The 17166-nt window shown below is 38.7% G+C and overlaps 1 protein-coding gene across 3 annotated transcripts; it reads left to right on the top strand.

Moving 5' to 3' along the window:
• The first annotated feature begins 501 nt into the window (after positions 1–501).
• nlgn3b (neuroligin 3b) lies at positions 502–16897 on the top strand. 3 transcript variants are annotated; one of them, XM_011483575.3, is made up of 7 exons: positions 506–781; positions 4080–4746; positions 6342–6401; positions 7326–7475; positions 8732–8917; positions 11846–12635; positions 14900–16897. In XM_011483575.3, the coding sequence occupies exons 2-7, from the start codon at positions 4266–4268 to the stop codon at positions 15690–15692; spliced, it is 2460 nt and encodes an 819-aa protein (XP_011481877.1). In that variant the 5' UTR covers positions 506–781; positions 4080–4265; the 3' UTR covers positions 15693–16897. The 3 variants fall into 3 exon arrangements, with proteins under 3 accessions (XP_011481878.1, XP_011481877.1, NP_001188437.1); XM_011483576.3 differs by lacking the exon at positions 6342–6401 and having other exon boundaries at positions 502–781; positions 14900–15692; NM_001201508.1 differs by lacking the exon at positions 506–781 and having other exon boundaries at positions 4266–4746; positions 14900–15692.
• The last annotated feature ends 269 nt before the right edge of the window (positions 16898–17166 follow it).

Genomic DNA, 17166 nt, shown 5'->3' with positions numbered 1-17166 from the left:
AAACCAAAAAGATACAACTGAATTAAGAGACGGTGAAAATGCTCAGGGATCATTGCAGGATTTTCTTATTAAAATATATAAAAAAATATTTCATGTTAACCCCATAACTTAAAATAAATCTGCTTTTAAACTATATGAAAGTTCATTTATAAGAAAAGTTTTGGATTTTGCTAAAATTTTCTATTTTTATGTGATTTTTTAATGTGCTAAAATGTTTTTAATATAAAGAATCTTAAATTATTTGTTTGTTTTTTTAATCTGTACATTCAGTCTATTCCACGAAGCGATTATTTCAATTGCAACATATTTGAAATCCATATTGTTAGGATTTTTGCAGCGCAATGAATGTCTTCATCCCGCATATCCTCTCTGCAGGCCTGCATGCCTATAAGCCTCACTTTAACCTGTGGTCAAAGCAGGACGGGTTTGTGCGCGCACGAGGTTAATGTAGTTAGTTAATGGCTTCTAAATGGGGAATCTGTCGGGATTTTTGGGGGGATGGAGGATTTATTGCACTGGCGTATCCCAGTGGTTGCCTAGTAACGCGCTGGCAGTGGGCGCCGTAGAAGGATCTATGGTGGGCGCTCCATTAAAACCGTTGGCGCTCCTGACCTTGGCGTCGTGAATGCGCAAAGCACACAGACGGTGCAGAGGAGCAGATAAGAGCGAAGATCTGCGCGTTTGATACCGACGCCGGGAGGAATATTTCTCACACACCGCTTTGTTTTGCAGCCACACGGGCATGATGGAGGAAATGTCGGGATGAAGCGCGGTCCAGCAGGTGAGTTAACCTAATGGCTGAATAGATATTTATTTACATACATTTATTTTCCCCTCTTCTCATTCTCTCCATCCCATCAGCTCACTGCTAGAATGCCCACTTTCCTTCTCTGATAATATTCATCCCCCCACCAGCTATCATCCCATTTCAGACCTAAATTAAACAAGCTTCCCATTCAGGCGCACACACCACAGCGGTCCTGTCGACGCTTCGTGGGCTGTGGCTTGGTATCTCTGTGAATCCTTGCAATAATTAATGAAACCGTGATCATCGCGTTGAGTGCTCCCTACATGTTGAGGGTATTCCTCTCTATTTTACTGCTTTAATGGGGATGCGTGGATTATTCTCCAAAGATGCTGTCGATTCACAAGGACACTGGAAGCCCAGTCCGGAATACAAGACTTTTTTTTTTCTCCAGATGCTCTTGTGTGAAGGGCCCCCCAGGCTACCAGACCCCAATCGATAAGATGTTGTGCCAGAGATTTTTATTAGAGCTGAATTGTTGCTGAATTGTTTCCTGTCAATGCTGTGTGTGGAGATATTGGTTGGAGTGAAATTGTAGCAATCATTTTAATAGGTCTTTTACTAGGATCGGATCATTGTCAGGTGATCGTCTTTGCCCAAATCATCCTAAAGATCTGACTGCTGCAGAACAGAACACTTCTGGTTGTAAAACACTAAGAGTTTGCACATATCAGTTACTGAATTCTAGGCATGCTGCCAGTCTAAATTGCCCAATAACTTGCCCTGTATCAAACATGACTGAATGATGGTTCACTTTTATGACATGGCCCATTTGGTATAAGCTATAAAGCTTTTATCCACATCTCCACTGTCCTAGACTTGAAGAGGTTGAAAAAAGGGGAGTCTATAACTGCCCTGATCGTGTAGAAAAAAAAGGAGTTATATTTTTTTATCAGGTACACCTCTAAAGGAAGCTTTACTTTTTACTCAGCCAATGAAATCAGAGGTCAGATCTCACCCAGGCAAAAAAGAAATGTGCTCACTGTGGCACCACACATGTTTATTTTATAAGGAAAGGCCTCTCATTTTAAGAATATATATTATTCCTCTGATGTACGGCAGCGCTGTGGGCTTTTTTCCTCCTTCCCTTTTTTCTTTATCAAATGTCAGGGCTGCTTATACAACTAATCAGAAGGATGTCTCTTTTACTGACATTTTAGAGCTGACAATGATTTAACTGAAGTTTTTTTAATGTTTTTATTCTTCCACTTCAAAATTAACTCAAAACGCAAACTGTTTTGGAACACTTTTGGAACAGATATTCCCCAATATCAAGCAGGAATCAGGTTCATTTCAATACTAATGCCTCTGGAGCTCTACATCGTTGCCTTTGGTGACAGAACATGTCTTGTACATTTTTTGGCTTAGGGGAACATGCATAATTGTTAATTAAATCAGACAAAGCAGGCCTGGGGCAGACAAGTCTCATATTTCTCAGATGACCCCTTGTAATAGTGGTAGAATGAAATTTTTGCATCGTTTCTCAGGAATAAGCAAAGTGCACTGCTACTGCTGTAATGGATGTACGGAGCTGCGTTTACTCGTGTTTGAATTCCTGCCACTGCCAACGAAATGTTGCAGCAACAGAGAAAAGCTAATGGGACGACACGTGTGTTGAATCAGTAAGGCATTGTCCACTGTCCTAATAGATAAAAATGGAGCTGCAACCTTGGAAAAGCGAGATCTGTGCACATCAATAAATCTACTCAGGTTAACAAGCCTGTTTTTTAATTTGTTCAATGACAAGCAAATGAGAGGGCCTGATGTATTACAAATAACAAAGTGGTATAATAGAAGGAGATATATTTTTTATTAGAGCTTACATTAGAAGGCGTCAGGCAGAAGGTACTTGATACTTCGATCTGCTCGATTATGTGCATGCATGACAGCAATTCTTTGCAACAAACCCTACAGTTACTGGATTGTTTCCGTAATCTGCAAAAATCTAACTCAGTGTGGAATCAACAGGAAAGAAATTGTTGGCCTGGCCCTGATTTGCAGATGAGCACTCATGCAGTAATTTAAGTAAACAGCTTAAAAGGGGCTTACATTTCTCCTTGATTTTTCTCACTTTTTGTATTAGAGACAGCTTGTGGAAATATTGGATTTTATTAATCTTTTTAGAGGTAAACTGCAAATAAAACAGAGTTCTGCTTGGATTGTCTCTTCCTCCTCATCTTTCAGTTTGACTGTAATTACTTTCCTATATGTGGAGGGTCTGTGGTCCCATCAGACATGTTTATTTTGGGAGCAAGCAACGCTTACACTATGCATTTTCATCTCAGTAACTGACAGTTAAACTGAGCTGTACTGGCAGGAATAATTCGGTTTGTGATGCTGTGCTTTTGAAATAAAACAATGAAACTTAACCAGGTCACACTTTTGATTCAACAGGAGTTTGTCCTCTTTTATCCTGAACTTTGAAGATTTGTCTTAGATGTTTTTGTAGGTTTTACTGAAAAAGAAGAAATGCTGTGTGCATTTTGTAATGAGCTTGAATTGATGGGGAGCAAGAAATGTGCTTTTCAGATTAAACTTCAAGTGAAACATAAGAATCTGCATTCAAAGACAGATGCAGTTAGGATTTTTTTACAGATAGGGCAACACACTTAAAAATACTCCTTAATTACTGCTATTTATAACCACTTTCATACATCATGCAAAACATGTAAGCAAAATCAAATCAACATCACACAGATGAAGCAACAAAAGATTAAGTGATGCTTGGATTATTCTTTTATTTGCATTAAAAAAAGTTTATTTTTGTATTTTTATACATTTTTAAATGATGTCTGCTGAAAGAAGCCCTTCAGCGTCCATGCAGAGAGTTTCACTTCATCTCTGCTTTTATCCCAGTGTGGTCTGAGGGTTAGGGGATCATCCGGTGTTGCTTTTCCTCCTTCCCTGTTGGATACAGAGATTTCTCAGGATTTCTCTGCTTCCTTTTATGTTGTGATGTACTGCACCAGACAAAATCCCCAAATTCTTTTCATTCTGACACGGACAGGCTTTGTTCTTACACTGCTTCTCATACAGTGAGCTTCCCCCTGAAAAGCTGTTGTAATAAATTAAAGCAGGCCATGTCTTTTCAGAGATTTCTTATATATGTCACTTCTCATATTCCACTGTTTTAGTCATGCAAATTCAACTATTTCTTTGTTTTTTTATACATAAGGTTCACCACATCCAATCTTTCTGTGTCGTACCTTTCTTTATGTTTGTTTTTTTAATAAAATTGATGTTTTTTGTGCTAATTGTACTGTTTTTCTTTTAGATCTCCGTACAATGCAATGAAAAAAGGAAGCAGAGGCTTTCCATACCTGGCTGAGGTGAACTCGGATTTGGAAACTGATCTAAAGGCACACTGAGAGATGCCCGTTTGACAGAGTCGGTGCAAAGAGGCTGAACAGACACTAGAGTGTGCATTTGTGTTGTGTGAGGGCGCCGTCTCGCTCAGACCATGTGGCTGGCTACGTTTAGAGGCCATCTGTTGCCTACACACCTGCTACATCAGCAAGGAACCACAACCCTCGCCCACTGTGCCCTTCTTTGGTGGATATCATGTTCCTGCTGGTCACTGACCAAAGCAACAAGCCAGAAATTCTACCCAACGGTGACAACCCAGTTTGGGAAGCTGCGGGGCCTTAGGGTTCCTGTGCCCAGTGAAGTTCTCAGGCCAGTTGATCAATACCTCGGGGTTCCTTATGCGGCGCCACCTGTAGGCGAGAAGCGTTTCATGCCGCCTGAGCAGCCGTCATCTTGGTCAGGTGTAAAGAATGCTACCCACTTCATGCCTGTGTGCCCTCAGAACATCCACAGCACAGTGCCAGAGATCATGATGCCCATATGGTTCACATACAACCTGGACACTGTAGCAACTTACATTCAGGATCAGAGCGAGGACTGTTTGTATCTGAACATCTACGCTCCAACAGATGATGGTGAGTTTGGTAGCAGTGACCTTTCATAACCATCATTGTTGCTGTTGCCCTCATTGTCTTGTGATCAGTGCTTGTACTGTTGCCACCAACCCAAGGCTGATATTCCATTCAAAGCAATGCCATCTTTGTTTTGTTTTTTGCTGCCATTATGCAGGTGTGCAGGAATTCATCGGACAGCTGCTGTTTGATGTTGTTGCTTCTGAATTGATGTTTTGTGTAGATTCACATTGAGCAACGCAAGCAAAAAAAAGAAAAAATCAATGAGGTTTGTGCTTGTTGTCCAACCAAGAGGCATCCAATGAATTATTACTGAGTTTGGGCAGTGTTGACACACAGGTCTATTTAAACAAGGCAGCAATGTTTAAAATGGCGATCACACCATGTTGTCCTCTCACAGCATCGGCTTAACATAAAAAAGGCCAGAAGAAACCTGGCGTTGCAGGATTTCTTTTAAAAATTCACTATTAATGAGTCACTGTTCAGACAGTGTGTCTGATTGGGGGCCAATTAGTGAAGAGTCAACTGTCTATCGTGAGCTGAATTCCTTTCTGTTTCTGATCTGTAAGATTAATCAACGAAGGAACCTTTTTATGTGTGGATCTGTAGATTAGCCGAACAATGTGACACCAATCCACTGACAACTAACACGTTTCTCCTAATTCAGCCTCCTTTAACTAATTAGGTTTGCTTTCTGAGAGTGTATGGCCTCCCTTTCTGCCATTCAGTGCAACACAAAATATTCAGCATTCAAAGTCGACCTGTGTTCTGCTTGTGTATGTAACACGGCACCCTTTGAGGATGTTTTTTTTTTACTGTGGTAGCATAGCAACAACAGACAAACAGCCTGCCTGAGAGGTGGATGTCCAAAATGGTGCAGCCCACATCTTTTAAAGCCTGATGGCCGCCAATGCAGAAGACCGCCGCACCTGGCACCTATACAAGTTAATTAAATGTCACTGCTACACATCGGTTTCAATAGCATTCGCTAAACCCGTTTTGTTCTTCACATTTTTCTCTTTTTGCACTACTTGTTTATTAAAAAAAGAAAAAATAGAAACCATGTGAGACATTTTTGACTGATTAATTCTTCGGGTATCACCATGTCTTCTTATCTCCAGCTATCTTTTTAACAAATTATGAAGAATGTTTTGGAAATTTGAGCTACTCTAACTTATCTTTTCAAACAAAATGAGATTTTATTAACTGTTAATTATGAACCACTATATATCATGCTGGCATTTACCAAAGGAATTGACAGGTGAAGACAAAGATGTAATTAATCATCAAGTAAAAATCCCTTTATTCAAAGTAATTAGAGGATGTGTGTGTAAGTGTGTGGGTGCGTGGGTGCAAATTCATATGTCAAATAGGGAACATTTGTACACTTGAGTGAATCAACACTGTAAATATTTGCTGTAGTTAAACAAAAGTTTCATGTATATTAATTGGGGGGCAAATCTATAACCTTTTGATTTGATTTTTTATGAGAAGAAGGATCTTTTTCCTTCTTAACCATTTGTGTTTGCGCAAGAAAAGTCAGATTTACCCTGCCTTTTTGAACTCTCTACTTCTTTTTCCCTCCATGTGAATCCCAGGAAGCCAACACAGGAAAAAGGGGGCGTCTTTCTCACATGCCGAGATTCATATATCCGAAGGTATTTTTTAAAGAGCTCAGTCTTGATGCATGGAGTCTTTTTGAATTTTTCAAGATTTTGTATTTCTTGAGATATTTTCTTTCAACGGAGTTAACGGATCTTTTTTTTCTTCTTTTGAGTGAAAAAAAAAATCAGGTGATATCTTATGTACTGTATGTCAAATACTGAAGTTCAACACTCATCCAAAGATTACACTCTGGAGATTATTTGAATTTTGTGAATATAGTTCATTTTTACTACCGGTAGTTATTTATTTATATTTTGGTGTGTTGTAATAGCTTCAATTAATTTAGTTAAAAGTACAATGTTTCAGTTCAAAACTTTAAATTCCGCTCCAATCTTCTTTTGATGTGTTGTAAAAGCGTTCCCAGTGGTCTTTTAATCATGATTATGCTATTTTTTACCCTAAATCAAAAAGTTTCTGCAGAGCGGCAGTAGTTCATTAGAAATCGGAGTTATGTGTGGGGCTTTTGGTACAGAGTAACTCCGCCCCCTCTCCCCTCCCTGTTGCTGACAGCGCGAAGGGGTGCTTGTGGCCCATCTATTGCACCAAAAACACAATTTTCACTGGAGTGGTTCTTTAAAGTTTTGCAATGAAAAATCTTCAAAATCGAGATTGGATCTATAAAAAAATTAATCTCTCTGTGTGTAGCCAAGAGGATTCTATAGTTTTGGTGCAGAAATCAGGTAACAACACCTCCATGCACCCCGACAACTTCTGGTTATGTTCACAAGCCATGACAGAGTGTATTTTCTGTTCTTATTTTGACTGTTGTTACAGCATTCAAATCACAAGGCTGCCTCCATAATTTTGCTTTTAAGCACATTTTCAGCTTTCTATTAAGGCTCCATTTCATAACTGTTGTCCCTGCAGTTGTGTGTTCATCCAGAGTGTTTGTCTGTGTGTCTGTGTCAACATTGCAGATATAAGGGACTCCGAAGCCCGACCTGTGATGGTTTATATCCACGGAGGCTCCTATATGGAGGGCACCGGCAACATGATGGACGGCAGCATTCTGGCCAGTTATGGGAACGTTATTGTCGTCACACTCAACTACAGAATTGGAATATTAGGTGAAAAGAGCTTTTAATGCTGTCTCTGAATCCAATATGTATCTCTGATTAATCATGTCAGATGTCAATCCCAGCTTGTTTGTTTTTTTGACAGAAAGAAAAAAGGTTTGACATTGTAAAACTAAGGCTGTTTTATGTTTGTGCTCATTCTATAAGTACTTTAGGAACATTTGAAAATATTAGTTATGTGTTTGTATGATCAGAGACAAAATTGCAAGTTTAAGCAGGAACTTTGTGTCAAATGAAGAAAAAAAACATGTATTATCTTCAATTATACTTATACTTTTGCTAAAACTGGTAAAGGTTTGGGTTTTTTTGAGCATCCTGAAAAACTTTTCTGACAGTTGAGCTTAAAATCTACCTGACTGCAGTTCAGCACCTCTAAATTCTCTACTTCTATTTTTTAAATCAGATTTAGAGCACAATTGATCTTTAGGTTTCTTTTTGTTACACCATGCTGCTTTACATAACTCATCAGCCTTTACTCTTTTAGAAATCTCTTTTGCTCTCCTCTCGACTCAGTAACATCAAAGTGAGTGAATCCTGACTGACATGTGAAGAGGTCTCGGCAGAGCTGAGAATCCCACTGTCTGTTGATAAAGACTGATTTAAATCAGTGTATAACAGATGAGACATTTGACTCCTATAACAAATTAATCCCCAAAGTGTCAAACAGGATGGTGTTAGTTTTGCAGTGTGTTGTTTGGGTAATTTCAAATTTTTCTTTTAAAGTCAAACTTCATAGGTATAATTTATAGTTTTGCATATGCAATTGTGTTATGGTTAAGAGAATAAACAATATTTTTTGTCAGTGAATGCAAACTTATGAGCACAACTAATGCTTCACTGCCTGTCACGAGCATTAACAGAGTTAGAGCTATTTTTTATTTCAGTTTAACATTCAAAATATTACTCGAGCAAAGCTGAACACATGTTTTAGAAACTTGAACTCACTCATGAGCTCTGCATTTATCATGGGAGAAAATACTTTGCTTTCATGAAACTTATCAAAGAAGAGAAGTTGTTCAGATTTGATGAACAGAATCTGTTTTTTTTATTTTTTTCCTTTGGGGGAAGCGCAAAGTGCTGTAAGACTAAAACTCTGCAGGAGAGAGCGAAGGCATATTTACACCTGAGGGAGAATAGTGTCAGTTCTTTCAGACGCCCTGCTGGGCCACAGCTTTAGATCAAAGCTGTTATGTGTACTGTGGAGCTCAAATTTAGATCTGCTTCTGCTGTCTGTCTGAACACATCAGGCTTTCTCAGCACCGGTGACCAGGCAGCAAAAGGCAACTATGGACTCCTGGATCAGATTCAAGCTCTCCGCTGGATAAGTAAAAACATTGGATACTTTGGAGGAGACCCAGGTCGCATCACAGTCTTTGGATCTGGAATTGGTGCTTCTTGTGTCAGTCTGCTCACTCTCTCTCACCACTCAGAGGGTAAGAACTAGTCACTAGGTTCAAGTTTGTCCAATTATTTTTTATGGTGGAATTATATTCATTGTTTAAAGTGTAGCTACACACGGTCAGTCTAAGACATGAAGTGTTATGATATGGGTATAGTGTAAAGGGAGGGGGGGGGTATTTGTTGAGTAAGTGATTGCTTTTGTTCCTTTACTCAGTCTAATCAGGCTAAAAGCTCAGCCTTTGAAAACGTGAAGCCCTTAAAAGTAGCCCACTGGCATTATAAAGTTCCCAACATGCTGTGAGCTGGACCTGTGACTATAACAAATTTTATAACAGTTGATTTAACTTTATTTTTATTTCATATCTACAAAGGTTTCTTTGTTTAAAAAATAAAAAATACATTGAACTGAGCTGATGTTTTTGGTCCTGAAACTTGGGAAAGAAAGTGAACAATTAGAAATGCTCAAATGTGAGGAAACAAGACTGAAAAAAGCGCAAAGGTTCTGACATGCTTTAATAAAATATGAAGAGTGGAATCATTTTGTCAAGGCTGCAAATAAAAATTACATATTTGGTGCAAAATAACGTCAAACTGTGTATGTGTATTTTAATCCTAGGATAGCAAGGAAATCGATTTATGTTTTTTCTTTAAAATACATTAGTAGCAATTACCAAAAAAAAGACAGATACACTGTATTTCAATCAATGACAGTAATGGTGCAGCAGTTGTTTTTTGTGAATTTTTTATAGGATGCTACAGCAATCAGACAAAGGTCTCCTGCTGTTTTTGCCAACATCTTTAGGTTAAACACAGGGTGGTACTATTTTTCAAAGAGCTGTTGTCTCTTAAATTTGGATGGAATTGATGTATAAAATGTATTACTTTATTTGCAGAAGATGAAAAATCTGCAGAGGCAGGAGTGATGCTCCGCATGCCAACACTTTAAAAAGCTTTTGTTTTTTTAGCTCTATTAACATTCAAGGATGCATTTGAATGCATCCTCTGCTCTCTGCGCAGCTGCACAGCTTGTTAGACACACCATATTAACAATTCTACATTTGCATTCTTCAAATACTAGGGGGGGAAATTAGCCTCTTCTTCCTAAAACAGTGTTGCAAATTGACCATTAGTTAAATATGCCCCCACTGTCATCTGCATGGGGAAAGCATCACATGAAACAAACAAGAGGATTCAGAAATTTTTCAGCTTTTTTAACAACAGAAAAAGCCAAAGTTTCATCCTCTATTCACTGCTGTGTTTGAGCAGCTCCTTATGGACTTTGGTTTCATGGTTCTTTGTACTGATTTATTGTCCAAAGCAGCATTTATAGTGCACTTTGGAAAAAAAAAGTACTGTGGCACACCTATAAATCATTGAACTCAGGCTCACACGTTTTAGAGTGCACTCCCTTTCTTTTGTGAAACTGAGAGAAAATGGAAGGGAATCTGAGCGCAAAATTTCAGAGCAGACATTCTGCCATGAAGAGGAGCATAACATGTTGACAAGCAAGCTGTGACTTTTTGTGATTGAGAGCAGAGGTTTGAAAGTGAGCAGTTTAAGATCAGTGATTGAAAGCAAAAATAAAAGTTTTCAAAGCAAATAAAATATGCTATATAATATTAGACTCCTTCATGTGTGATATAGACTTACAACAGTGCACACACAAACAGTAAGATGATCGAAAGTTTGTGTTATGTCAATGATTTCTAAGGAAAACGTAACACTTTTTTCTTGATTCTGTTTTAGGAAAATGACTAACTTCCACCAACCTTAATGTAAACATAAAAGCTTTGCAGCAGCTGCAAAAAAGGATGGAGACTTAATTTGGCAAATGCCAGGAGAACTTTATCTGCCTGACCTCATTTTACCACGTGTGGAATTTCATGGTGGATGAGTTACAGTATAGGTCTTTTCTTCATGGTTTGGGGTTTTGCCCCCTACTTTCAGTAAAAAGTAATCCTAATCCTTTAGGATACCAAGACCTTTTAGGCAAAGCTATGCTATCAGCTGTGTGAAAGCAGTTTGGTTCGGGCTCTTTTCGGTTCCACTAGACTGTGCCCCAGTGCACAAAGGAAAGATATGGTTGGATGAGTTTGTTGTGGGAGAGCTTTGATGCCACACTCAGAACCCTTCCCTTTTTAATGTAATCAAATATCTTTAAGAGAACTGTTGGAATAATGTATATAGGTTATCTCATATTTGTTTATTTTATGCATCACCTAGCTATATATATAGGTGATTTAATCATGTTCGCATAAGTGTGTGTGTGTGTCCGAATCTGTTTCACAGGAAGGTGGAGGTGACACCCTTGGGAGAAAATGTTTCTCTTTGCGTCTTTTCAGCAGGACGCTCTGTGTTAGTTTATCTGTGAGAAACGGCTTTGCAGGTCCAGAGATGATTTGAAGACTGTGGAAGGATGGACATGTTGTAATAAATGCTTTCTGATAGCGCTGCAGATGTGTTTTTATCTGTTTCCCCTCCTTAGAGCTCAGCGCATGTGTAACTTAGGGACAACCCAAAACAATTTATTAAAAGAGGAGGCAGCAGAATATGCACCAGAGTGGAGAGAGATTGTTTACTGGGTAGATCTCTGTCTGCTCTCCTCGTAAAGGTACCTTTGTCTGTTGGACTTTCTTTCCTTTTTGAATTGTTATGATGTTGCAGGTTGTTTTAACCCAACAAGAAATTGAAAGAGGGATTGTGAGCCATTGCTTCTTGACCAGCAACAAAATCTAACCTCAGACATGCTGTATAAAACAACAAAACGGCAGGAAAAAAACAAAATTTCTACACTTTTATCTTTTAACAGTTTAATGCATGTACCTTTTTGCTTTTAAATACCTCGTTTTGAACTGCTAAGAGCTTCAAAGTAACATTTAGACAAACTGTTCTGAATATTAGGTTGATTAACTGATTGATTAACTTAGGGGTTTTTTTGTCCAAAATTTTTGTCTCCCAAGGTCTTTTCCACAGAGCCATCATCCAAAGTGGTTCAGCACTGTCCAGCTGGGCGGTCAACTACCAGCCAGTCAAGTACACCCGCATGCTGGCTGAGAGGGTGGGCTGCAATGTGTTGGACACGGTGGACATGGTATCCTGCCTGCAGAAGAAAAGCGCCAAGGAACTTGTTGAACAAGACATCCAGGCTGCCCGCTATCGTGTCGCGTTTGGACCCGTCATTGACGGTGACGTCATCCCTGATGACCCAGAGATTCTGATGGAGCAGGGCGAGTTCCTCAACTACGATATAATGCTGGGTGTCAACCAGGGTGAAGGGCTGCGCTTTGTGGAGAATGCGATGGACCTGGAGGATGGCGTGTCTGGCAGTGACTTTGACTTTGCTGTGTCAGACTTTGTTGACAGCTTGTACGGGTATCCAGAGGGAAAAGACACACTGAGGGAGACAATTAAATTTATGTACACAGACTGGGCCGACAAAGATAACCCAGAGACCAGAAGGAAGACTCTTGTTGCTCTCTTCACTGACCACCAGTGGGTGGAACCATCAGTTGTTACAGCAGACCTACATGCCCGCTATGGCTCGCCCACTTACTTCTACGCCTTCTACCACCACTGCCAGAGCCTTATGAAACCGGTGTGGTCGGACTCAGCCCATGGAGATGAGGTGCCTTATGTGTTTGGCATTCCTATGGTGGGCCCAACAGATCTGTTCCCCTGTAACTTCTCCAGGAATGACATCATGCTCAGTGCTGTAGTTATGACGTACTGGACCAACTTTGCAAAGAGCGGGTGAGTGGCAGCACAAAACCAGTCACCATTTTATGAACATGAAAGTAATAGCGAAATTCATTATTGACGCACACTTTTTTTTTCATTTGTGTCTTTCCACTAACTGCCTAAAATCACACACAGAGTGAAAGCATATTAGTAAATAAAAGCAGTTTAGTTTAATAAGGGAATTAAAAAAGCTCTTTTGCTATTTTCATCTGTTGCATGATCCATTGTATTATTAAAACAGGAAATGAACATAGATATGCCTAGATACTCTTTATTCTGATATAAGACAGTGATGTCCAAAGTCTCTCCCTACCACCTAACTACTATCTCTTTTACAATCTAAGTGCCCTAGATTGTAGTAGAGTTTTGAAGATCATGTGTTCTCTACTTTTTATTTTTAAAAAGCAAATACAACGTTCCCTATTTTCTGAAGTAAAAATCTAATAAATATGAGTATTTTACACCGATTGTTTATGAATCCTCTGTATTTTGAAGATGAAAACTCAGATGGTTTATATAACAATACAAATAAAAAACACTTTTTTTCACATGAAAAATCGTTCAAACGCAATGCATTGTTGTCTATATTTGCCAATCTAGTGAGCATTGATGTACACTGCTTTTTTGCAGAAACTTCTGGGACATTTTTTTAGGATTTTGAAATTGTAAATTCAGACAGCACTACATAATGGCACTAGTCAGCAGTGAAGGAATTCAGACACAACAGACAATTTAATAATTTTAGTCTGCTTCTTATATTATTTTAGTGAATCACCATAAAAGGCAACCAAAACATGTATTTTAAAGATATGTATATACTTGTTTCTGCAAATGCTTCCTGTTTAATTGAATGATTGAATTCTTGACAAAGCATAGCTCCCTTTTTATGTCAAATCCTCTTTACTAAGTATTTTATTATTATTATATAATACTTCATCATTAGGTCAGGTGTAAAAAAAAACTCTGTTAAAGATCAAACTGTATCCATACTTAAATAAATTTGTGAGATAAAACAAAAGTTATGTACAATAAATAAGGACATTTAAAATTCCTTTTTTGGAAACTTTAAAGATTGAGCACCATCAATGAAATGAAAGATGTAGATTAGAAACTACATTAGGTGTCTTACGTTTTTGTAGGTTGGCCTACCTTTTACTGGTCTTATGCATCACTAGGACATTCATTTTACATATTATTCAAATAGCTTTATTCTTTACTTCTCCGAATTTGTGTTGAAGGTTTCTGGTTGCTTGTGTTGTTGTTGTAGTACAGCCCTGTTTTTGCCAGGCATAAACTTTGTATGTTTTCCACTTAAATTTTATCTTCCTTATTGTAAAGTGATGAACAGATTGGCATAAACAACTGCTCTCTTCGTGTTTTTGCTGAAGCTTTCTTGTCATTTGCATTATTGAAATGCACACTTGATCAATGCTCCACACCTCCAATCTGACAAACCCATTACTCATAAATGTCACGTTTGTGATTATAAAGAGAAAAGTAACAGCAAATTTTTGTTTTTATTCACATTAAAGGAGTAAGGTTGCAAAAAGCCATTACGTACCATGTTTTGTTTTTAATCCCAGAACTATGTTAACCTTATTTAAAAACGTGAATATTTTTAGTTTTTTATTGATTTCTTTTTGGTGTTTTGGGTTTACAAGTCTATATTCAATGATTTGGTTTAAAGGGAAATGGGGTTAACAGGGAAAATATGTGCCTGTCTATTGGACTCACCTGAGTGAGGAATGTGCTGCTGCTGCACTGCAGAGGTAACCCACAGTGAATTTAATGTAGGATGACTTCAGCAGCAGGCAAAAGCAAAGCAAAGGTCATGTATACTGTTACGGCTTGTGGATATGTGGGGATGCTGAGCCCATGAGGAAAGATGGGGACATACCAATGTGTTCTAACTTATTTTGTTCACCATCTGTGAATGTTTGCTTTTCTTTTTTTGCCATTTTTTTAAGAAAACAAACTCTTAATCTTCCAGTAGATCTGATACAGAAATATGTTTTAACTACCTACATTTGATTATAGACAAAGACATTATTCTAGTGAGCAGGAAAGGCAAAGAAACAAGGTAATTCAAAAATAACAGTTAAAGTTTAGAGGACACAGTTTTGTTATAACAATAGGTTGGTCAATGAAATTTAAAAAGAAATCATGTAATCTCAATATCTCTGTTGAAAGTTTACAAGTTTTGATGAAATGTGTGAGTTTCCTTGGTTCGTAAAGTTTACTTTAAATGACTCAAGTTCTCTGTTATGTGTTCACAGGGATCCCAACAAGCCGGTGCCACAGGACACCAAGTTCATCCACACTAAAGCCAACCGCTTTGAAGAGGTGGCCTGGTCTAAATACAACCCATATGATCAAATGTATTTGCATATTGGTCTGAAGCCTCGCATTCGTGACCACTACCGTGCCACCAAAGTGGCCTTCTGGAAACATCTGGTGCCCCATCTGTACAACCTCCACGACATGTTCCATTACTCCTCCACTACCACCAAAGTCACCCCTCTGGATGCTACCCAGTCCAATGGCAAGAGGTCGAGCAGCACCGGACGTACTCCCATATCTACCGCCAACAGTCACGGCGAAGGGGGCGGTGAGATGGGTCCTCTAATCATGCCGAACCCAAGAGATTACTCCACAGAGCTGAGTGTCACCATCGCTGTAGGGGCGTCATTACTCTTCCTCAATGTTCTGGCCTTTGCGGCACTGTACTACCGCAAGGACAAGCGCAGTCGCCAGGAAACATCCCAGCAGCCCAGTCCTCAGCGTGAGAGCAAAGGCAACAGTGCAGGTCACACCAACACAGTGGATGAGACCCTGTCATCCCAGCAAAGGAACCCGTGTGAGGCCCTTCACAATCCTCTCCACGTCTCACCCAGCTACTCCATCAGTCAGCGTCGCTCCCCTGATGACATCCCTCTGATGACCCCCAACAACATCACCATGATCCCCAATTCCCTAATGGGCCTCTCCAACATGAGCCCATATAGCACCTTTCCTGCTGGTTACAGCTCGGCTGGTTTGCCCAGCACTCACTCAACCACACGGGTATAGCTTCATAGCCAACGGAGATGAGAAATATTGTATACACGAAACATGAAATGTAAAACTGTATTTAGGATGTGTAGATAAAAAAGAAGGATTGAAGATGTTTATTCATTCTTTTCCAAAGGTGTTACACCTCCAACATCTTGCCTTTGCTCTCTCGTGATAGGAAATCAAACTGCTTAGTCATTTTATAATAACCAGTTTCAATGGTGGTAAAAAAAATAAAGTGCATTTCATTTTTCACGTTGGCTTTTTTGGAACTTTACCCTGCAAGAACTTAGTATAATGTTTATACAGTTGGATTTGTATGAGAAGCTTTTTCTTACTCTGTGATATCTATTTTGCTCTTGTGGGACAAAGTGACATTACAATTTGTGGTGGACAGAGATGAGTTCTGGAAAAAAAAGTGTAAGAAGTAGTATTATGATTGCAATATTCAAGCTATTTTATACATATCTCTCATTTGACATTGCTTATTATAGAAATGTATTTTTACTGTAATTGCTTTAAAAATGCGTTGTACATTGCTTACAACAGGAGTTACTGTGGAATCATAGCAGAAACCATGGACGTCTCACTTAGATAATGGTCAAACACTGTAAAAATCATTTCAAATGTTTCCTTCTGGTCATATTGAAACTGGTGGGGGTCTGTGGATGGGGGAGTTGGTCGAGGCATCAAAAAATTACATTATAAAATGTAAATTATGCATTTTTTAAATGAATTATTCACTTTTGCATCATGTAATGTCGTGTGACTTATTGTAGTCTAATTGAGTATCCTTGCCATATTTTAGCTTTATGTGCTCATGATTTTTGCTAGGTACACTGTAGTAATATAACTTTTGCCTCACTATAGACAAAAATAATTACTTAAGATGTGTTTCACTGACTAACTCATATTTTTTTTTGCCTTTCCTTCTTTGTACAGCATAATCCTAGCCCAATATTTAATTTCTTGTTTGTTTACCAATACTGTAAGGAGAGATTACTCTAAATGTATATATACCAATTCAGTTATTCACTCTTAAGATGGAGTCTTAAGGGACTGAAAAGACTTCTGCTTCAAAGGATTGGGACCCTGGAAACCATAAATCTAAAGGACGTCCTTTACTGACTGGACATAATGGGAGATCTGATATGTTTCTTTTGAACTTATCATAACATTGTTTTATCTAAATGAAAAATTATTAAAAGATTTTTCAAACTAAAGCTGGGTTTTCTCTGACATCGGAATTTGATCAACTCTAAGTCACACAAAAAAGCCTGCTGGAAATGATCGATGAAGGTCAGGAAGGGACATTTGAGAAGCTGGGTGATGAAGCGGCCATGATGCGCTCACTTCCTGTCTCATGTGAAATCACATGCTTTGCATACAACCCCAATGGTACCAACGGGAATTTGCACGCCAAACTGTTGCAACATCAGCATGGTTTTGCGCCATAAATGTTGATTATGTGAATTTCCAATGGCATGTCCTG

This window comes from Oryzias latipes, chromosome 14 (assembly GCF_002234675.1).
Source record: "Oryzias latipes chromosome 14, ASM223467v1".
NCBI lineage: Eukaryota > Metazoa > Chordata > Actinopteri > Beloniformes > Adrianichthyidae > Oryzias > Oryzias latipes.
Note: the sequence above shows the minus strand (reverse complement) of the source record. Positions and strands in the feature narration are given on the sequence as shown.

What these genes read in the sequence shown, in the direction of transcription:
- nlgn3b (XM_011483575.3), top strand. Translation starts at nt 4,266, where the DNA reads ATGTGGCTGGCTACGTTTAGAGGCCATCTGTTGCCTACACACCTGCTA. An exon ending in CTACAGAATTGGAATATTAG is followed by an intron (nt 7,476 to 8,731) that starts GTGAAAAGAGCT and finishes TGAACACATCAG; the next exon opens with GCTTTCTCAGCACCGGTGAC. An exon ending in ACCAACTTTGCAAAGAGCGG is followed by an intron (nt 12,636 to 14,899) that starts GTGAGTGGCAGC and finishes ATGTGTTCACAG; the next exon opens with GGATCCCAACAAGCCGGTGC.